Source organism: Rana temporaria, chromosome 4, assembly GCF_905171775.1.
Source record: "Rana temporaria chromosome 4, aRanTem1.1, whole genome shotgun sequence".
Taxonomy (NCBI): Eukaryota; Metazoa; Chordata; class Amphibia; order Anura; family Ranidae; genus Rana; species Rana temporaria.
The window spans coordinates 72,410,262-72,433,561 of NC_053492.1; the positions used below are offsets into that span (position 1 = coordinate 72,410,262).

The 23,300-nt window shown below is 43.7% G+C and overlaps 1 protein-coding gene across 1 annotated transcript in view; it reads left to right on the top strand.

Moving 5' to 3' along the window:
- LAPTM4A (lysosomal protein transmembrane 4 alpha) overlaps window positions 1–4,757 on the top strand; it is a 61,540-nt gene extending 56,783 nt beyond the window's left edge. Inside the window, exon 7 of the mRNA XM_040348545.1 lies at window positions 4,115–4,757. Within this exon, the coding sequence (XP_040204479.1) occupies window positions 4,115–4,207 (93 nt within the window). The 3' untranslated portion in view covers window positions 4,208–4,757. The remainder of the gene's footprint in view (window positions 1–4,114) is intronic.
- Window positions 4,758–23,300: the final 18,543 nt, after the last annotated feature.

A 23,300-nucleotide genomic window follows, 5' to 3' on the forward strand; every position in this document is an offset into this window, starting at 1 on the left:
CAGAAACCGCATATATTGGGTCCCAATCTCGCAGTTTCAGACATATACGGTCCTGATGGATCTCATTGACAAGAAATTTTCACCGGTATCCGTGCCCACCATGTAAGAAACAGTAACAGCTCCACATAGTGTATTAACCACTTACCCCCCGGACCATATTGCTGCCCAAAGACCAGAGTACTTTTTGCGATTCGGGACTGCGTCGCTTTAACATACAATTGCGCGGTCGTGCGACGTGGCTCCCAAACAAAATTGGCGTCCTTTTTTTCCCACAAATAGAGCTTTCTTTTGGTGGTATTGATCACCTCTGTGGTTTTTATTTTTTGCGCTATAAACAAAAATAGAGCGACAATTTTGAAAAAAATGAATATATTTTACATTTTGCTATAATAAATATCCCCCAAAAATATATAAAAAAACATTTTTTTTCCTCAGTTTAGGCCGATACGTTTTCTTCTACATATTTTTCGTAAAAAAAAATCGCAATAAGCGTTTATTGATTGGTTTGCGCAAAAGTTATAGCGTTTACAAAATAGGGGGTATTTTTATGTCATTTTTTTTTTTTTTACTAGTAATGGCGGCGATCAGCGAATTTTTTTTTTTTTTCGGTACTGCGACATTATGGCGGACACTTCGGACACATTTTTGGGACCATTGGCATTTTTATAGCGATCAGTGCTATAAAAATGCATTGAATTACTATAAAAATGCCACTGGCAGTGAAGGGGTTAACACTAGGGGGCGGGGAAGGGGTTAAGTATGCCTGGGTGTGTTCTTACTGTGGGGGGGGGGGGTGGCCTCACTAGGGGAAACACTGATCTTCTGTTCATACATTGTATGAACCGAAGATCAGCATTTCCCCTGCTGACAGGACCGGGAGCTGTGTGTTTACACACACAGCTCCCGGTCCCCGCTCTGTACCGAGCGATCGCGTGTGCCCGGCGGCGACCGCTCCCGCCGGGCACACGCACGGGAGTCGGGGGCGAGCGTGGGGCGGCTGGGAGAGAGGACGTCATACTACGTGCTCTCGCCCAGCCGAGCCACCTTGTGGACGTATAACGACGGTGCGCGGTCGGCAAGTGGTTAAATGAGTGGAAAATTTAAAAAAAAAAAAAAAATTGCACCTAGTCATGCTGTTAAAAAATCGCCTTGAATCTAATGTGCCGGCCGGTACACAAAACTCTCAGGCACCCGTCCACTGGGGGAACGTTTGGAGCTTCTTGGGTGTATGTGTGCAGCACAGCGCGCCGCTCCGCCCTACGTCCGTTTCGTAAAATTATTACTTCTTCCAGGGGCTCGCTCCACTGGAAGAAATAATATTTTACGAAACGGACGTAGGGCAGAGCGGCGCGCTGTGCTGCACACATACACCCAACGAATATCACCAACACACACCTGGAGGAGAGCAGCTGAGCCTGATTACATTGGTTGGACCTTCTCAATGCTGGTAACATCTACTATCTGGTGAGTACAACACCATAAGGGGAGCACAGTAGAGTGAAATTTGCAGGATTTGAATGTGCACCTTGAAAACTCTACCCGAGATGTGTGAAGTGTGAACTGTCACTCAAGAATTCATATTGGACTGAGCTTTGGAATGTGTCTGAGTGACTGACATTACTGGATAAAGATTGTTTATTGGGATCTATTTTTATCAGTATTTTTACTAGCAGGATATGAGCTAAATAGTTCACGAGCCGGTACTAGTGGCTCTAGCGCTGTTAATGTTTTATCAATAATTTTTAATGACGCATGATTCCACTTGTTCCATTTTGTTATAATAGCTGCTTTTTACTGTTTAAAAGATTTTTACATATACCATTGTGCGCTTGGATCAGAGTTATCTGTCGATCACTTCTGATATTCTTTAGTGGTCCATTGAAAAGGCCGAAGGTGCACATGTCATGGGAATTGGATGTGGTTCAAAACGCATCCAAATCCATCGGTTTATGTATTGAAGCATTTGTACTTTAGTGTCATCTCCATGCTACTGTCTAGTACCATCTGCTTAACCAATGGTGGTTCCATAGTGTAGTTCCCCCTTTACCCCTTTTGGGCTGATCTGGATAGGGTTGTCCTGTTGGCTGAACCACCAGGAGCTTGTCTACCAAACGCTCTCCAGGACTTGTTCTTGATGTTGTCCCAGCAGTTCAATTCATAGTGTGTTATGAACTTTCATGTTCCACATCTATAAGAATTGTTCTCTGACAGGAGCTCCTGCCAAACAGGTTGAGGGAGCAGACAAAACACATGGCAAATGTCATGGATAAGTGGCAGTTAATGGGGTTTTGGCAACCTATACACGTGCCTGCTACTTTGAGCAGCTTAAGGGCCTGTGTCAGTGGGACTTTTGTATGCTTCAGTTGGGTTTCCCATTCCCACACTAAAGATATATAAATGCAGATAAGGAGGTCAACCTTTTCTTGTCAATGAATTCCAAATGTGATGTCCGAGAGATCTAACTGATGCCATCAAAATAAACCCAAAGCCTGTGAGACACAGAAGCCATTACGAAAGGGCAAATGGATTTATGTGCATGATCAAGCGAGTTTAAAACACCCAAAATCTTTAGTGCGCTTAAGGAGCTTCTTAAAATGAAGGCTGCCTTAAAGAGGAAGTAAACTCTTGTGTAGTAAAAAAAAAAAACCTGCAAGGCAAAGGCATAATGAGCTAGTATGCTTATCATACTAGCTCATTATGAATTACTTGCCTTGGATCAAAGCCATCCTCGTCTCCTTCTCCTGCAGGCCTCTCTCCCGGGGTTACTTCCGGGTATCACTGCTCCGGCGCTGTGATTTGCCGGAGCCGCGATGTCACTCCCGCATGTGCGCGGGAAATGCTGGTAATGGCTCGCAGACTGAGACAGCGTCACACAGGTGTCAGTTTGCTCTAGTGCGCACGTGCCGATGACAGAGGATATGTTTAGGAGATATCCTGGTTAGCTACAGGTAAGCCTTAATATAGGCGTACCTGTAGCACAAAGTTTAAAAATAGGGTTTGCAACCACTTTAACGCAGCACGCCTTAATGCTCAGTAAATATTTTGCTGTCCAATCTAGGTCAAGGACACCTTCATATTTGTTCATAACCTGTATGGCATATTAAGTGTTTTATTCTATAGATGAGCCCATCATAATGATGTGTTGCATAACATTTGCTTTCATGGTGTCACTCTGCACAGAATCCAAGGTCTGCTATAGTGAATTTATTCTGCTGTGCACCTCCTAAAGTATATCCACCAGGAACACTAAAGGCAAAAATGTTTTATTTTCTTTTTTTTTTTTTTTTTTTAAATAACAAACATGTTATACTTACCTCCACTGTGCAGCTCGTTTTGCACAGAGTCTCCCCTAACCCTGTCTTCTGGGGTCCCTCGGCGGCTGTCTCGGCTCCTCCTCGCAAGAGCTTTCCACCTTCATGAGAGCGAGCGAACGAGCATGGTGGAAAGCATTTGCGGGCGCGCTCCCGTGATACAGTGGCGGGCATAGCCGCCGACTGTATCACTCGGCCCCGCCCCCTGGCACGCCGCGTCTTAGGAAGTGATTGACAGCAGCGCCAGCCAATGGCTGCGCTGCTATCAATCCGTCCAGCCTAGCCAATCAACGGCCAGGCTGGGAACCGAAGAGGATCACAGGGACTTTCGAGGGGTGAGGTAAGTAAACTGGGGGTTCGGGGGGGGGGGGTGGTACCGTCAGATGTTTTTTCACCTTCATGCATAGGATGCATGAAGGTGAAAAAACATTTACCTTTACAACCCCTTTGAGCTGCCGATGTTGACTTTATTTTTGGAGTGCGACCTGTCGGTCTGTCTTCTCAAACATCTCTACTTGCGCTGACCTGAAACAAGTATGCAGGACAGGAGTCCCTGGCTGTATCCTTGTCCAGGATCGGTGACCAAGAAGGCAAAGTAAGGAGCTGGCACCTTAAAAAATAGGGCAGCAATAGCAACTTTCAAATATTTACTCTGATGGGTTCAGATTTTTTGCAGCAAGTCGCTGTCTGCTTACAATGTACATAAGGGCAGGTATATCAACTAGCATTTGTACTGTGCCTTGTAATCTGTTTATAAATAACATTGTAATAATTGTGTTACTGACTACTCCAAACTCTTGCAGTATATCCTGCCTACATATGAGATGGCTATAAAGATGCCAGAGAAGGAGAAGGACCCTCCACCTCCATACATCCAGACCAGCGAAGCCTCCTAACCTCGTCTAATGCGTCTTTTCAAACTGCTTCTCGAAGAACCCGAGTTTTCCCATCGTCCTGCTCAACCCGCACAATAACATACCTTAAACCAAGCCCTTATTTTTATATAACAAAATGCTTCTATTGCCTTACTCTTAAAATAAGAAAGGTCGCCTATTACTTATGACAATCTCTTATTTGATTATAGTTTACATGAGTAGTAGTTTTGGGGTGGGGGGGTTATAAAACAATTAGGGGTACTTCTTTTTATTATATTTCATTTTTGTGTTTTGTGAATTTTGCTATATTGTCTTTTCATGCCTTAACCCTATCACTTCTGGACTGCCATGCTACATGTTGCTGGCAATGCATTGGTGTTCCACCCAGCAGTGAGGGCATAAATGAAGAAAAGCAGAAATATTTTCTTGAGTAAAATTTAAATAAAACAACAAAAAAAAAAGTTTTAGAATGGAGTGTTTTTGGTTTACAGCATGCTGTTGTGCTTGTGGAACTCATCTCACTTGTCTGTGATCTGAGATATTTTGATTAATAAATCGGTCTCAAAATCTTTGTCTACGACTGTGTTGTTAATTTTAGGGTACTAAGATGTGTGTGTGTATGTATGTGTGTGTGTGTGTGTGTATATGTATATGTATATGTGTGTGTGTGTGTGTGTGTGTATATATATATATATATATATATATATATATATATATATATATATATATATATATATATATATATATATATATATATATATATATATATATATATAAAAAATGTATTTTTTCTTTTTCCAAGAGTACAAATATTTGCATTTCAAGTACTAAGGCACAAAGTGACATTCAAAAATTGCATGCAATGATGGCCTCTAAAGCCGGCCATAGATGGTTTGAATTTCGGCTGGTTGAGCAGGGACCGGACAGAATTAGAACCACGTATGATCAGGCTGTATGTACCAAAGTTAATCAATCAACTTTGGTACAACCAGCTTGTCTGATTTTTACATTTGATAACTGCTAGCAGCTGTTTAAAGCCACTAGCAGTAATCACTGTGTTCTTCTGGTGGGGACGGCTTCCCCTGCCCCACTTCACTGGGAGAACACAATGGCTCCACGGGCGTGCGTAACACTGACTCTGTTGATGGGGTAATCAAGCGATTTTTTTTTTTTTTTCTTTTCTGCAACCCATGGTTGCAGGAAAGAAAATTGCTCCATTTTTGTCTGGCTTTACTGAATAGCAATTGACAACATGCATCCCTTTACACCGGGCATCACTAAATGGCGGCCCGCAGTCTGCGTCTGGCCCGAGCTGCTGCTCTTTCTGGACCGCGGCGATCCCACCATTTAGTCGCCGCTTTTGTCCCCAGCCTCCTCCGCTATTAGCAGAGAAGAGGAGCGGGAGGCGGGACAATCCCGGACCGTGGGTGGGACCGGAGAGGTAGCTGCCTGTTATGTTAGATGGGAGGTGATTGGCTGCTAGGAGGCGGTCCTAGCAGCCAATCACCAGTTTGCCGAAAAGTCAACCCGACAGCTCCCACGTCTTCAGTCCACGACTGTCCCGCCTCCCGCCCTCCGCTCTGTTGAAAGGTAGGAGTGGAGAGGGAAGGGAGGAAACTGTATGAAAATGTTAAGGATGGGGAGCGGGGGCAGTGCTGTGTGTGTGGAGGGGGGGGGGGGTGTCATGTAAAGGGGGCAGTACTGTGTGGGGGGGATATGTAAAGGGGGCAGTACTGTGTGGGGGGGATATGTAAAGGGGGCAGTACTGTGTGGGGGGGATATGTAAAGGGGGCAGTACTGTGTGGGGGGGATATGTAAAGGGGGCAGTACTGTGTGGGGGGGATATGTAAAGGGGGCAGTACTGTGTGGGGGTGATATGTGATGGGGGTCATGTAAAGGGGGCAATACTGTGTGGGATATGTGATGGGGCAATACTGTGTGGGGAGATATGTGATGGGGGTATATGTAATGGGGTAATACTGTGTGGGGGGGATATGTGATGGGGCAATACTGTGTGGGGGATATGTGAAGGGGGATATGTGAAGTGGGGTAATACTGTGTGGGGTGATATGTGAAGGTGGGTAATACTGTGGGGTGATATGTGAAGGGGGGGGGGGGGGGTAATACTGTGTTGGGGGAAATGTGAAGGGGGGCCAATACTGTGTGGGGGGATATGTGAAGTGGGGTAATACTGTGTTGGGGGGGAAATGTGAAGTGTGGTAATACTGTGTGGGGTGATATGTGAAGGTGGGTAATACTGTGGGGTGATATGTGAAGGGGGGGGGTAATACTGTGTTGGGGGAAATGTGAAGGGGGGGACAATACTGTGTGGGGAGATATGTGAAGTGGGGTGATATGTGAAGGTGGGTACCACTGTGTGGGGTGATATGTGAAGGTGGGTACCACTGTGTGGGGTGATATGTGATGGGGGGGGGGGGGTAATACTGTGTGGGGTGATATGTGATGGGGTGGTAATACTGTGTGGGGTGATATGTGAAGGGGGGGTAATACTGTGTGGGGTGATATGTGAAGGGGGGGGTAATACTGTGTGGGGTGATATGTGAAGGGGGGGTAATACTGTGTGGGGTGATATGTGAAGGGGGGGTGATATGTGAAGGGGGGTAATACTGTGTGGGGTGATATGTGAAGGGGGTAATACTGTGTGGGGTGATATGTGAAGGGGGACAGGGCTGTGGTGGGGAAGATGTGAAGCGGACAACCAGCTGCGCACAAAATGAGGTGCTGCACAGAAAATGTGAAGGGGTACCATTAACTCCTAAATGCACTAAAATGCAAAGTGCAATTTTCTGCACATGGAAATTGCATGGTACAAACGCATCATGCAGTTTCCATGTGGCTGCCTTTTTAAAAAGATGCCAAGACCTTTTCCCAGTAGAAAACGCAGGCGCAGCAGCCCATTCAAATGAATGGTGTATCGTGCCTGCACCCCTGGGCTGCGATGTAAAGAATCGGGGTAATCGCACAAAACTGCGATGCGGACCTCCATGAATTTAAATTCAATACCCCTGCTTTACACCAAAACAAATCGCATAAGTATTGCATAGTAATTACACACTGATAACAAAAATGGCACCAATGAAATAATATTATAGCAAAAAGGATCCACAACTGTCTGCCCAGGTTGAAGCTAAATTATTAGTATCGCTAACAAGGCCAGTGTCCAGGGCATCCTTTTACAGCAGTGGTTCTCAACCTCAGCCCCCAACAGGCCATGTTTGCAGGTTCTCCTTTATCTTGCACAGGTGCTTTATATCGTAGTCAATGGGTTGGTATTGTGGATAGAAATTCTCAAAACATGGCCTTTGTGGGTAATTGAGGACTGAGGTTGAGAACCACTGCTTTACAGCATACCGGTGTCTAGCCTACGGCAGGGGAACTGTCTACTGCTAGTAATGTGCTTGTGATCAGTCGTTCCCATTGGGATCCAAGGGCTAGAGGGGCTTAATCTGGGTTAGGCCCCTTTCACATTGAGGCGTTTTTCAGGCGGTACAGCGCTAAAAATAGCGCTGCTATCCTGCCTGAAAAACTCCTTCACTGCAGACTCAATGTGAAAGCCCGAGGGCTTTCACACTGAGGCGATGCGCTGGCGGGAGACAAAAAAATCTCCTGTCAGCAGCATCTTTGGAGCGGTGAGAGGAGTGGCATGTATAATACCGCGCCTTCACCGCTCCTTCCCATTGAAAACAATGGGAAACCGCGGCAATACCGCCCGCAATGCGCCTCTATAGAGGCGCATTGCGGGCGGTATTGACCCTTTATCGGCCGCTAGCGAGGGTTAATACCGCACTGCTAGCGGCTGATTCCCGCGGCAATCCCGGCGGTATAGCGCCGCTATTTTTAGCGGCGATATACCGCCAACACGGCTCCCGGTCCAATGTGAAAGGGGCCTAAGTGTATTACTCTGTGTGTGTGTGTGTGTGTGTGTATGTGTGTATATATACACCAATCAACCATAACTTTATGATCACCCACCTAATATTCAGTAGGCCCCCTCTTTTATATAATATATCTCACCAATTTTCAGATGTCATTAAAATAAGATAATCCATATTATTTACTTCACCTGTCAGTGCTTTTTAATAGCATTCAATTCGCATAACATGTGAATCGGACTGGCTTTCAATGGAGCCGGTTGCCACATGTGTGGGGTAGCCGCGGTGCAGTTTAAAAAAAAAAAAAGGGGTCCTGTGCGATTTTTGGGTCTGGTTCAGGTGTGATTAGGGTACAAATTTGCACCTGAACTGGTGAACCAAACTACAGCCACAATGTGTGAACCTAGCCTAAGGCCCCATAGATTTTCTGCAGTTTTTTTGTCTTCAGATTTATCAAAACCATGTAGTGCAAGGGCCTGCCTGATTGCATACAAATTGAAACACTTAAAGCGGATGTCTGCCGAAAAAAATAATTATTAAAAGCCAGCAGCTACAAATACTGCAGCTGCTGACTTTTAATATCGGCACACTTACCTGTCCTGGAGTCCAGCGCCGTCGGCAGCAGAGGACGAGCGATCGCTGGTCACTCTGCTGCCCCCACCGCCATCCTCGGTGAGGGAACCAGGAAGTGAAGCGCTCCGGCTTCACTACCCGGTTCCCTATGGCGCATGCGTAAGTCGTGCTGACTGGTTCCCGTTGTGTTCTGGGAGCCGTGTGTTTCCCAGAACACAACGGGCGGGGAGGGCGGGATCTGATGTCCTGCCCACAGTCTACCCGCAGACTGTGTGGCCGGAAGTGGGTGCAAATACCTGTCTTTAGACAGGTATCTGCACCCCCCTCCCCCCTGGAAGGTGTCAAATGTGACACCGGAGGGGGGGAGGGTTCCGATGAGTGGAAGTTGCACTTTAGGGTGGAGCTCCGCTTTAAGGTTTGACCTCTTATTATATGGTTTTGGTAAATCTGAAGAAAATCCTAATAATGTGTATGGGGTCTAAGTCCATAATTATCATAAGAGTCCAAAGTGAATAAGTTCCAGCAAAGAAAAAGTCTACTGATCAGTGACTGGAGATACATTTTCTCAGAACATGAGCACCACTGTGTGCCAGCAACCAAAGAGCCGCACATCCACTTAACAGCTTTAGACCCCTTTCACACTGGAGCGTTTTGCAGGCGATATAGCATTAAAAATAGTGTCCTTTAACAGCTGCACCAATTATTCCAGTATGAAAGCCCGAGGGCTTTCACACTGGAGCGTTGCGCTAGCAGGACAGTAAAAAAAAAGTCCTGCTAGCCGCATCTTTGGAGAAGTGAAGGAGCAGTGCGGCCATACAGCAGTGCATTTCTTGCGTTTTTAACTCTTTCTTTGCACCGCAAATCCGCCCATAGTTTCGGCGGTAAAAATAGCAGAGTTTTACCACCGACGCTATGGGTGGCTCAGTGTGAAAGGGGTCTTAAGGGGAAAACCTAGATCTGTGGGCAAATACAGCACTGCATACTTCCAGGCTCCCCTGCTTGGGTTTCCTGCTAATGGATCTCTCCCACCAATGCCACATTATTCATTCATACAAAAGGAAAGAGGAGAGAGCTAATCATGAAGTATGTCCCAACTTCACTTTATTGCATGAAAAAATTCCATAGATATGAAGTGCATAGCCCCTTGGAAGATGTCCCTTTAAATGAATCGTGGAGCTAAGCGGTAATTTCATCACGATAGCCAGCAGGCATTTGTGTTATGCCCTATACCTTTTCTTGTTTTTAAAGTATATAGAATCATACCAGTGCAAATGCCACAAAAACTATACTGTCAATTCTGACAAGATTCAGAGATGTTCATGTAAAAAAAAAAAATTTAATCGCTTGCTTACTGAGCACTTAAACCCCTGTAATGCTGATTTGTCTAATAAAGTTTTCCCTGTTAAAAAAAAAAAAAAAACCTTCCTGCCCAATTTTCAGCTTTAAGCGCTGTCACACTTTGAATGACAATTGCGCAGTCATGCAACACTGTACCCAAATGAAATTGTTATATTTTTTTCCCCCACAAATAGAGCTTTCATTTGGTGGTATTTAATCGATGCTGGGGTTTTTTATTTTTTGCTAAAAAAACAACGAAATAAAAAGAAAAAAAAGGTCTTATAGTTTGTTATAAAAAAAATCAAACAGGTAATTTTTCTCCTTTGTTGATGTGCGCTGAACAGGATGCACTAATAGGCTGCACTAATGAGCCGACACTGAAAGTTGGCACTAATGACGAAGCACCGATTGGCAGCATTGACAGGTGACACTGATGGGCAACACTGGTGGGAACAGATGAGGCAGGGGTTCGGAACCGATATCCCTCTGACAGAAGCCAGGGATCAGCTTTTTCTTCTCATGCTGCCAGCACGAGCAGGGGGGAGCTTATTTACTGATCTTCTGTTTACATCACGTGAACCATATGTATCCATCTCTCTGCCTCCATAATTCTTTCCACCTCCATCTTCCAATCCATTATAGTGGGACATCTTGATTGTTTCCAATATCTAGGTATTAGTGCCTTTGCTGCATTTAGCAGATGTGGGGTAACACTTCTTTTGTAAAACTTAATAGACGACGGCATCCCATGGAAGAGTAAATGTAGTGGAGAGAACTCTATAGGTCTGAGTGTCATTCTTTTAACCCCCCTGGCGGTATTCCCGAGTCTGACTCGGGGTGAGATTTTCATACCAAAAGCGGTAACCCCGAGTCAGACTCGGGCTTGCCTCGCTGCAGCAGCAGACAAATTTACTTATTTTGTCCCTGGATCCAGCGATGCCACCGCACAGGACCTCGCTCGATTCACACAGTGTCCTCCTGTGCCGCCGATCTCCGTTCCCTGCGACGTTACGACGCACGGGAGCGGAGAACGGCGGCAAATTCAAAAACGTAAACAAACACCTTACATACAGTATACTGTAATCTTATAGATTACAGTACTGTATGAAAAATACACACCGCCCCTTGTCCCTAGTGGTCTGCCCAGTGCCCTACATGTACTTTTATATAATAAAAACTGTTCTTTCTACCTGCAAACTGTAGATTGTCCATAGCAACCAAAAGTGTCCCTTTATGTCAAAAATGGTTTTAGATCAGCTAGAAAACAGCGATAATAAATTATAATCACTTGCAGAATTGTGCCATAGCGATTTGTGGGGAAATTCGTCATAAAAAAATAATAATAATGACAGCGACAATTCTGCAACTGAGCAAATTGCAGTGATTTTGAGTTGATTACATTATTGAATAATTTTTATTATAATTATATTATTACTTGTTATAATTATTTATAATTATTTATTATATTATAATTTATAATTTTGTTTTTAAAAAAATGTCATACCCGGGATGCCTACTAGACTCTTGTTTGGTCAGATTTAAGTGAGTTATTCCTAAGAATTACAGGCCTACAGTATAAAACGCCAAATTTCCTTGCAAAAATTGGTACCGCTTTCAGCATCTTTTTTCTGAAAGAATCATACCGCCAGGGAGGTTAATCCAGGAAGCTATCTCCTCCCAAAATGTCTTAATCTTGGGGCAGTACCACCATAGATGTAGGAACGACCCCCTCTGGTTACATCCCCTCCAGCAGTTAACATCCGCCGTTGCATATATCTGAGTCAATCTTGTCGGTGTACAATACCACCTAGCTAAAAACTTGTAGGACATCTCTTGTATATTAGAGCTTATTGAGGAATGATGTGTTGTTTCCATCAGCCTTTTCACTTGTTCTGATGTAAAATTATGACCCAACTCCCTTTCCCATTCCCGGATTAAATAGGGAGTTGTCTGGTTTTGAGCACTCAGAACCAATCTATACATACGAGATAACATATGGCCTGGCTCTGAAAGATTAACACACCACTCCTCAAAAATAGTCAGGGTATTTGCTGGCCTGATCTGATGTTTCAAATTAAATAAGTCCTTCAACTGACAATATTACCATTCTGCCATTGTTACTTCCCCCCACTTCTGTACCAATTCTCCCATTGAAAGCATTTTCCCTTGTGGTGCGATTCCTGCACAATTTCCCTTCCCTCTCCCTTCCCCAAGACTCTAGACCAGGGCCGTCTTTACCACAGGGCAAATGGGGCAGCTGCCCAGGGCCCTGTCACTGTTGGGGGCCCAAAGCAACCCCATTTAAAAAAAAAAAACATTTTTTTTTTATTTTTTTTTAGGGGTCCGGATGTCCCCAGGGGCCCGGAGGCCCCCAGGGCCCCAGATGGCAACCCCTTTTTTTAATTTATTTTTAAATAAAAATATATATATTTTTTTAATATATTTTTATTTTATTTTTTATTAAAGGGCCATTTTTTTTAGAGGTTTTTTTATTAAAGGGACAATTTTTTTTAGGGGTCCCCAGGGGCCCGGAGGCCCCCAGGGCCCTAGATGACAACCCCCCTTTTTTTATTTATTGTTAAATAAAAAATATATATATTTTTAATATATTTTTATTTTATTTTTTATTAAAGGGCCAATTATTTTTTTAGAGGTCTGAGGGTCCCCAGGGGCCCGGATGATAACCCCCCTTTTTTTTTATAAAAAAAATCATTTTTTATATATTTCTTTATTTCTTTTATTTATATATATATATATATATATATATATATATATATATATATATATATATATATATATATATATATATATATATATATATATAGATAGATTATTATTATTATTAAAGAACCCAGAGGTCCCCAGGGCCCCGGATGGCAACCCCCCTTTTTTTATATATATTTTTTTCATATTATTTTATTTCTTTTTTTATATATATATATATATATATATATATATATATATATATATATATATATATATCTTTTTTTTTTTTTTTTTTTTTTTTATTAAAGGGCTCAGAGGTCCCCAGGGCCCCATGTGGCAAACACCCTTTTTTATTTTTTTTTTATAAATGTTTATTTTTTTATTTTTGTTTATATATATTTTTTTTTTATTAAAGGGCCCAGAGGTCCCCAGGACCCTGGATGGCAACCCCCCCCTTTTTTTTATAAATGTTTCTTTTTTATATATATATTTTTTAATTTTTTTATTAAAGGGCCCAGAGGTCCCGGATGGCAACCCCCTTTTTTTTGTAATTTATTTTTATAAAAAAAAAATTATTAAAGGACCCAGAGGTCCCCAGGGCCCCAGATGGCAACCCCCTTTTTAAAAAACCATATATATATTTTTTATATATATTTTTTATTTCTTTTTTTTCTTTGTATTAAAGGGGGCCCAGAGGTCCCCAGGGCCCCGGATGGCTACACCCCTTTTTTTATATATATTTTTCTTTATTTCTTTTTTTGTAAAGGGCCCCCCGCTTCTAAATTCGAGGTGCAACCTGCCGGCGCCGGATGGACCAAAACATAATGTCCCAGATGGCAACCCCCTTTTTAAAAAAACATATATATATATATTTTATATATATTTTTTATTTCTTTTTTTCTTTTTATTAAAGGACCCAGAGTTCCCCAGGGCCCCGGATGGCTACACCCCTTTTTTTATATATATTTTCTTTATTTTCTTTATTTCTTTTTTTTGTAAAGGGCCCCCCCGCTTCTAAATTCACTGCACAGCCCCCCCCCTGCTTCTCAATTTCAGGCGGCAGCACCCCCCCCCCCCCCCGGTTCTCTGCTCCAGGGGGCCCATGCCTGAAGCTGTGTAAGTGGCCCCATAATTCCTGATCCCTGCCGCCCATTAAGCCCCTGTGCTGCCCACAAATCAGGCTGAAAATCATCAGCGGCACGCAGCCAGTGACAGTACTGCTTCCCTTCCCAGTGTTTTAAAATGTACAGCACCCCTGGCTTCCCTTTAGACGTGCACGTCTCCCTTCCTGCCACTGGGTGCTGCTTGTATATAAAAGTGAATTAGAATGTGATTTTATAACATCCCCAGTTTGCTCTTCCCGAGGCTGACTTCTTCATGTCCTGTTTGCTAATCTATTTTGTATATAGAAGTGTTCTGTAGAGTGTGCCCAAAGTCTTTATAATATTTGATGATTCACTGCAGGTCTGGTCAGTGTTTTAAAAAGTTCCTCTATTTTACACATGGCATGGCATGGGGGTCACAGCACCGTCTGTCCATTCTGCTTTAGCACCATGGGACCCCATGCCATGCCATGTGTAAAATAGAGGAACTCTTTAAATCACAGACCAGACCTGCAGTCCAGGCTGAATAAGGCCTCAGAGCACATAGCATTACTGTCTGTATTTAACTGCTTGATGGGCTTATTTTGGGCCTGGCTGGTTCACATGTATGTGTTTTGGCGGCCCACATTTGCGCAGGCACAGCAGCCCATTCATTTGAACGGGCCGCCATGCCTGTGTTTCCTGCAAAGAAAAGCGCATGCCTCATGTAATAGGCTGTGCACATGGCACGCCTATGCCCATCAAGCACTGAAATACAGCACTGTCTGTCCATTCTGCTGTCTGCTGTGACTTATCTGCAGTTCCCGCACGGTCAAACTTGCTGCATTTTTAGACGTTTAGGTCACGCTTTTAAACACAGTGCGTTTGTGTGTGCAAGAACTGCAGGTAAGTAGCATGGTGCAAAAGCAGAATGGATTTCAAGGCAACTGTATTTTTAAAATGCTGAATGCACCTTTTTTCTGCAGGAAACAAAGGCATGGCAGCCCATTCAAATCAATGGGCTGCTGTACCTGCACAAATGAGGACCGCCAAAACATACATGTGAACCAGCCAGGCCCAAAATAAGCTGGAGGGGGGCCCAAAAAAAATGTTTGCCCAGGGCCCAAACCATATTAAAGACTCTAGACTTACCTTCTCTTCCCACTGAGGAAACCAGGGGAATCCCTCTAGGGGTGATATTGGGGGAGCAAACCTTCCTGTGTCATTCATTCTGTCCCATACAGGTAGTGCAGAATTATTAGGCAAGTTGTATTTTTGAGGATTCATTTTATTATTGAACAACAACCATGTTCTCAATGAACCCAAAAAACTCATTAATATCAAAGCTGAATATTTTTGGAAGTAGTTCTTTGTTTTTTTTTAATTCTAGCTATTTTAGGGGGATATCTGTGTGTGCAGGTGACTATTACTGTGCATAATTATTAGGCAACTTAACAAAAAAAAAAATATATACCCATTTCAATTATTTATTTTTACCAGTGAAACCAATATAACATCTGAACATTCACAAATATACATTTATGACATTCAAAAACAAAACAAAAACAAATCAGTGACCAATATAGCCACCTTTCTTTGCAAGGACACTCAAAAGCCTGCCATCCATGGATTCTGTCAGTGTTTTGATCTGTTCACCATCAACATTGCGTGCAGCAGCAACCGCAGCCTCCCAGACACTGTTCAGAGAGGTGTACTGTTTTCCCTCCTTGTAAATCTCACATTTGATGATGGACCACAGGTTCTCAATGGGGTTCAGATCAGGTGAACAAGGAGGCCATGTCATTAGTTTTTCTTCTTTTATACCCTTTCTTGCCAGCCACGCTGTGGAGTACTTGGACGCGTGTGCTGGAGCATTGTCCTGCATGAAATTCATGTTTTTCTTGAAGGATGCAGACTTCTTCCTGTACCACTGCTTGAAGAAGGTGTCTTCCAGAAACTGGCAGTAGGACTGGGAGTTGAGCTTCACTCCATCCTCAACCCAAAAAGGCTCCACAAGCTCATCTTTGATGATACCAGCCCAAACCAGTACTCCACCTCCACCTTGCTGGCGTCTGAGTCGGACTGGAGCTCTCTGCCCTTTACCAATCCAGCCACGGGCCCATCCATCTGGCCCATCAAGACTCACTCTCATTTCAGCAGTCCATAAAACCTTAGAAAAATCATTCTTGAGATATTTCTTGGCCCAGTCTTGACGTTTCAGCTTGTGTGTCTTGTTCAGTGGTCGTCGTCTTTCAGCCTTTCTTACCTTGGCCATGTCTCTGAGTATTGCACACCTTGTGCTTTTGGGCACTCCAGTGATGTTGCAGATCTGAAATATGGCCAAACTGGTGGCAAGTGGCATCTTGGCAGCTGCACGCTTGACTTTTCTCAGTTCATGGGCAGTTATTTTGCGCCTTGGTTTTTCTAAAAGGTTCTTGCGACCCTGTTGACTATTTTGAATGAAACGTTTGATTGTTCGATGATCACGCTTGAGAAGCTTTGCAATTTTAAGAGTGCTGCATCCCTCTGCAAGATATCTCACTATTTTTGACTTTTCTGAGCCTGTCAAGTCCTTCTTTTGACCCATTTTGCCAAAGGAAAGGAAGTTGACTAATAATTATGCACACCTGATATAAGGTGTTGATGTCATTAGACCACACACCTTCTCATTACAGAGATGCACATCACCTAATATGCTTAATTGGTAGTAGGCTTTCGAGCCTATACAGCTTGGAGTAAGACAACATGCATAAAGAGGATGATGTGGTCAAAATACTCATTTGCCTAATAATTCTGCACTCCCTGTATAGTTAATGTTGTTTTTGTCAAGGGCGATACATACTCCGACAGCCCCCTATAAGGGGTTGGAATCCAGGGCGCTCCCGCCAGATTCCTTCCTGCTAGTGTTTTCTCACAGGGTACCCAAAGTTTACTCGCCGAGTCGTGACACCAGTTCATTATACGAACCAGGGCCATGGCTCTATAGTACGACACTATATCTGGTAGGCCTACCCCTCCCTCCCCCTTTGATCTCCTTAAGATCTCATATGCCAACTTGGGGTGTTTATCTCCCCATACAAAAGTCATAAAGGCCCTCCTTAGTTGTTTAAAAAATATTTGTGGGAGTGTTATGGGGATGGTATGTAGGACATAAATAAGCCTAGGAATTACACTAATTTTAAGCACATTTACCCTACCAAACCACGTCAGGGTGAGGCTTCTCCACTTCTGCAGGTCTTCTAATATAGATAAAACCAGGAGCCCGTAGTTTAGATCATATAGGCATTTTAAATCTGGAGTTATATATATCCCTAGATACGATAGGCAGTCTAAACGCCATACAAAGGGGAATAATCGCTGCAGCCTTTTCCTCATCCTCACGGGCACATGAACTGGCATCAACATTGACTTTTCAATATTTATTTTAAAGTTTGATATAAGACTAAATTTCTCTATCTCCACCATCAATTCTGTCACGGACTCCTGAGGTGGGGAAAGATACAACAATAAGTCGTCTGCATAAGCTTATGCTCTGTTGACCCAATACCTATCCCCTTGATCCTACTATTTCCCCTGATTGTACGCAAGAAAGGTTCCAGTACCATAGCAAATAGTAGTAGGGACAATGGACACCCCTGTCTCGTCCCGTTACATATCTCAAAATATTCTGACAGTCTACTATTAACTTTAACCCTTGCTCTGGGGTCCGCGTACAATGCCATCGCCCATCCCATCATCCGTTCTTTCAGGCCCATCTCCCTCGGAACTCCAACCATAAATCCCCATCCCCCTCTATCAAAGGCTTTCTCCCCCTCTATTGAGATTACCACACTTGATTTGATTTGAGTTTGATTTGGTCCTTTATAAATCCAGTGTAGTACATGCAGAGCTCGGATAGTATTATCTCTGGCCTCTCGGCCCTTCATAAACCCTGTTTGATCCAAATGGATCAATTTAACTATGTGATCTTGTAATCTTAAGGCCAGGATTTTAGATAGGAATTTAGTGTCGGAGTTCAGGGGGGAGATGAGCCTATAACTGTAGCAACACTGAGGGTCTTTCCCCCCCTTCGGGATGACCGTCACAAATGCCAGCAATGCCTCTGGAGGCAGCGGTTTGGATATTGATACATAATTAAGATGTCTACAGAGAGGGGCTTGCAGAATTGAGGCAAACTTCTTGTAATACATATTTGTAAAGCCGTCAGGTCCTGGACTTTTACCTAGTGCTGAGGCCGCAATCACTCCCCCTAACTCTTCCATAGAAATAGCCTTTTCTATTTCCTCTATTGCCCAACTGGTTAACCCCTTCACCGCCAGTGTCATTTACACAGTAATCAGTGCATTTTTAGAACACTGATCGCTGTATAAATGACAATGGTCCCAAAATAACGTAAAAAGTGTCCGATATGTCCGCCACAATAAAAAAAAAATCGCAGATTGCCGCCATTACTAATACAAAAAAATATATATAAAAATGACATAAAACTATCCCCTATTTTGTAGACCCTATAACTTTTGCGCAAACCAATCAATATACGCTTATTGCAATTTTTTTTTACCAAAAATATGTAGAAGAATACGTATCGGGCTAAACTGAGAAAAACTTTTTTTTCTCAGCATTATTTTAATTTCAGTTCCTGACTGTACCTGACTGTGTCCCCTGGAGTGACTTTCTTCAAACAGCCCCTTTCCCACTGCTGTGTAAAGTTGCCTCTGGAGAGGCCGCACAGGTGCAGTGTCATCAGCAGTCATCAGCAATCAGCTTTCCCTCTCTGGGAGAAGCTGGGACTAATTCCCCACTGTGGGCGGGGTCTAGCAGGCCTTCAAAGGCGGCGGGACGCTGTGCGGAGCGCAGCGGGCGCCGGCGGCGCGCCGGAGGCGCGCCAGAGGGAAGCCCGTCTGTGCCCGTCCGGGGTGGGTCGGGTGGGTTCCCCCCCCCTTTTTTGAGTTGGGCACAAATTTTACCATGCAGCAGTCGAGGTGAGCCTTTGATTGTGATTCTTGGTAGCAGTTGCTTTTATAGACATAGTACGGCTAATTATAACAGCTTAGTCTTCCTGGTAAGAGTTTTAGTATTTTTTACATTTATTTATAATGGAAACTGGTGGTAGGCCGGACGTTATGGTATCGACCATCCATTATAGTCCTCAAAGTCAGAGCAGAATTGTGTACTCTTCTGTCCAATTTAAAACCTTTAACATGGAAGGACATGTTCCCGTTAGAACCTTGATGAAATTGAATAAATATAATTTGCTTGATTTTAATTTTAATCTTATAGCTGAGAAAATCTTGTCAGTACCAAAAGTTGCTAATGCAGATACTTTGATAGATGAAAAAACCCTAGCCCATAAACAAATAAATTCTACAATAAAAGGAGGACTTCTTAATGCGCGGTCTGCGGTAAAAAACGTGACAGCCATTTATGACACCTTATTAGAGTATGATTTAGATTACCTGCTAATCACGGAAACCTGGTTCTCTCCTGCTTCCCCGCCCAGACTGGACGAATTGGTCCCGCCTGGGTATAAGCTACTATCTTGTGACCGTAGCTCGGGGAGAGGTGGAGGAACTGCTTGCATATACAAGGCTAAGTTGAAAATTATAAAAACTTGCACGCAGGATTCTTATGCGTCTATGGAGACACTTTTCCTGCAGTGCAACTTGAGCCCTGAAGTAACCATAGGAATGGCAGTGATTTATCATCCTCCTAACGCTAAAGCTAGGTTTGGCGAGGAGATGTGCGAACTCCTAACGACCCAATCCCTGCGATATGCCCAATCTATAGTCTTGGGAGATTTCAATTGCTGGGCTGACGATGTAAATAATTCGGAAGCCCAGCAGTTGATTGCATTTGCAAACTCCATTGGCTATAGCCAAGATGTCATAGGGGCTACTCATAAAGCGGGCCACACCCTGGACTGGCTTTTCCAGTCAGGATGTATAGAGAAAGTATATCCCCCGAAAGAGATTATATGGAGTGATCACAAATTAATATTATTTGATCACAGCCATAAATTTCGCAAAAAGTCACCTCATGTTCCTAATAGGAACAGTATTCCAAAATTTTCGAGAAATCTCACTAAAATATCTGTTAAGGCTTTTAGTAACCACTTCCTGTTGAATATTGATAAGGCATCGTTTGAGTCCACTAAAGTCGCAGCTGAGAAAATTAATTTTTTCAATACGGCTATTACAAAAGCGCTCGACTACTTAGCCCCCCTAAAGAGAAATCATTGCATTAGGCAAGCAAATAATAATCCCCTCTGGTTTACCCAGGTGACCAGAAGTTTAAAATGGAAGTGCAGAGCAGCGGAGAAAGCGTGGAGAAAAAATCCGGTGCCCGCCTCCAAGGAGGTATATACCGCAGCCCTGAGGAACTATAAACTAGGGATACAAACTGCCAAAAAGCAGTTTTTCTCTGAAAAAATTGCTAATGCTAAAAATGCAGCAGCTGAACTCTTTAGAGTTGCGAAAAATCTAGCTAATCCAGCATGTAGACAGCCGGAAGAAGAAGCTTCACCAGAGTTTTGTAATATTTTATCAAATTATTTTAATGAAAAGATAGAAATTATTAGGAACAATATCAAAGTAGTAGATATTGAGGAATATTGTCCCATCTATGAAGGTACAAGATTCTCTAGTTTTGTGGATGTCTCTACTTTAGATATTCTGAATATCCTCAAGTCTCTTAGAGCCTCGTCCTCATCATTTGATCCTTGCATTGCGCAACTAGTGAAGGACGCCGCAGAGACATTGGCCCCCTTTATTGCCGACATTGTAAATACTTCCTTCTCCACTGGAACAGTGCCGGGTATTCTGAAGCGGGCGGTGATTATTCCCCTGCTGAAGAAAGCTAACCTGGCACGCTCCGTGTTGAGCAATAATCGTCCCATTTCAACTCTACCATTTCTGGCAAAAATCATGGAACGAGCCGCAGTGTGGCAAATTCAGCCCCATCTCGAGTCCAATTCCATTCTCGATGATTTTCAATCTGGATTCCGACCAGGAAGAGGTCCTGAAACCGCCTTGACCAAAGTCCAGGATGATCTACTCTGGGCCCTGGACAGAAATGAGGCTTCGGCCTTGGTATTGCTGGATCTGTCGGCAGCATTCGATACCATCGATCATTTTAGACTGCTTGATCGATTAGGGACTGTGGCAGGCATTGATGGTATAGCATTGGCATGGATGACCCCATTTCTGCTGGACAGGGTTCAGAGAGTAAGGCTGGGACTGCACTGCTCTTCTGATAGTCCCCTGTTCTGTGGAGTCCCTCAAGGGTCGGCGTTATCGCCGCTCCTGTTCAACATCTATCTGAGGCCTCTGCTATATATCATCCGCCGCCACAACCTATCTTTTCATGTCTACGCTGACGACACCCAGTTCTACATTCCTCTGCCCAGGGATGGGGGGGCACAGATAACTCTGGCCACCTGCCTGGAGGAAATTCAAGCCTGGATGGGGGCCAATTATCTTATGCTCAATGGCTCCAAGACTGAGTGCATGGTTTTATGCAATCAGCCATGGTCGGGCGGTTTCCCTACCTGGCCGGACTCGTTTTCATCGGTCCCAGTGCCAGTCACCCAGGTCAGGGATTTGGGAATCATCTTGGACGAGAGATTGACGCTACGACCACAGGTAAACCAGGTGGTGAGTTCTTGTCACTTCCACTTGAAACTCCTGAGGTCGACTTTTCGCTTCATTGAAGAATCGCATAAGATCTCCATGGTCAATGCCATTATTGGAAGTCGATTAGATTATTGTAATGCTTTGTACCTGGGTTTACCTAATAACATCATGCACAAATTACAGCTTATTCAGAATGCCGCTGCGAGGCTACTCACGGGTGTTGGTCGTCGTGACCACATCACGCCATCGCTGAGAGCCCTGCATTGGCTACCCGTGAAGGAACGGGTTCTGTTTAAGACTGGATGCATGGTGCACAGGGCTACCCATGGCAAGGGGCCAGTGTACCTGCAGGAAAAATTCACCAAGTATGTGCCCAACCGTACCTTAAGGTCGGCTAATTTGGAAACTTTGGTGATTCCTAAATTTCGTAAGAAAAAATGCGGAGGGAGGACGAGTGCGGTCCAGGGAGCACAGTTTTGGAACTCCCTGCCTCTAAAATTAAGGCTTGAGAATGATCTTTTTAAGTTCAGGAAGCTTTTAAAAACTGAGCTTTTCAGTCTAGCCTATGGAATTACATAGGTTTTTATAGTTCTTTGATCTGCTACTATTTTAAATTTGATCTGTTCCGCTGCCTGTGTGTGTTTTTTTGGTTGTTGCTGTATTGTTGTTCTCGGCGCATCGAGGCCTACGGGTAACTGACTGCGTTTTGTACTTTTTTGTACTTTTAAGAATTTTAATAAATAAATAAATAAATATATTTGGGGATATTTATTATAGCAAAAAGTAAAAAATATGTTTTCTTTTTCAAAATTGTTGCTCTTTTTTTGTTTATAGAGCAAAAAATAAAAACCGCAGATGTAATCAAATACCACCAAAAGAAAGCTCTATTTGTGAGAAAAAAGGGACGTAAATTTTGTTTGGGTACAGCATCACACGATCACGCAATTGTCAGTTAAATTGACGCAGTGCCGAATTGCAAAAAATCGCCTGGTCATTGGGCAGCCATATCCTCCGGGGCTGAAGTGGTTAAAGGATGATAAGTGTGAATAAACTAACCTATTTGAAGAAGCTAGAAATCAACCTAAATTTAAAGCACTATTAAACCCAAAACCATCAATGTAATATATTGCAGCTTACCAATCGTTAAATGCGGTCAAGGCCGGAGTGGGAATAAAAACCAGCCCTGGAAAAATTTCATACCAGCCCCACAGCATTATTATACCCGCGTAACAGCATAGCGTCATTATTTTCTTGTTCATGAAAGGGAAAACCATACATTTTAAAGCACATTTGAAGAGTGTATTATATATTGATAAGACAGATATGAAAGCACATAGGGCTTTATATCTATTAACGCAAATTCCAGGTAAAAGTGGTCAATCATCAAGGGGGACCCCAGGTACTCAGAATGTGGGGGGGGGGGACCACCTTCCGCAGAAAGACTACGGTAAGGGTAGTGGGTTACTGATATAAGGGGGAAACCTTTATATCAGTGCCCCCCTTACATTATAGTATTCACTTCCCCCTTACATCAGTGACCCCCCCCCTCAGACTGGCGTAGCGGTGCTGTCACCGACCTCCTCTCAGGTGCACCATGCAGGGCTCAGTCAGTCGGCTCCAGCTTGGTGGCTCTAGTTTTATCCTATAGTCTCCTCTCCACAGTCCACAGACATCTGACTTCTCCCATGACACCCATCCCGGTGGTGCTCCCACTCTTGACTCCTCTCCAGACTCCCTCAGAGACTGCAGACATAATACAGGAGATGGTCAGAGGCTGCAGACATGATACAAGAGCTCAATGCAGCCTCATCTGTGCCCATCAAATGCAGCCTCACTGTGCTCATCAAATGCAGCCTCACTGTGCCCATCAAATGCAGCCTCACTGTGCCCA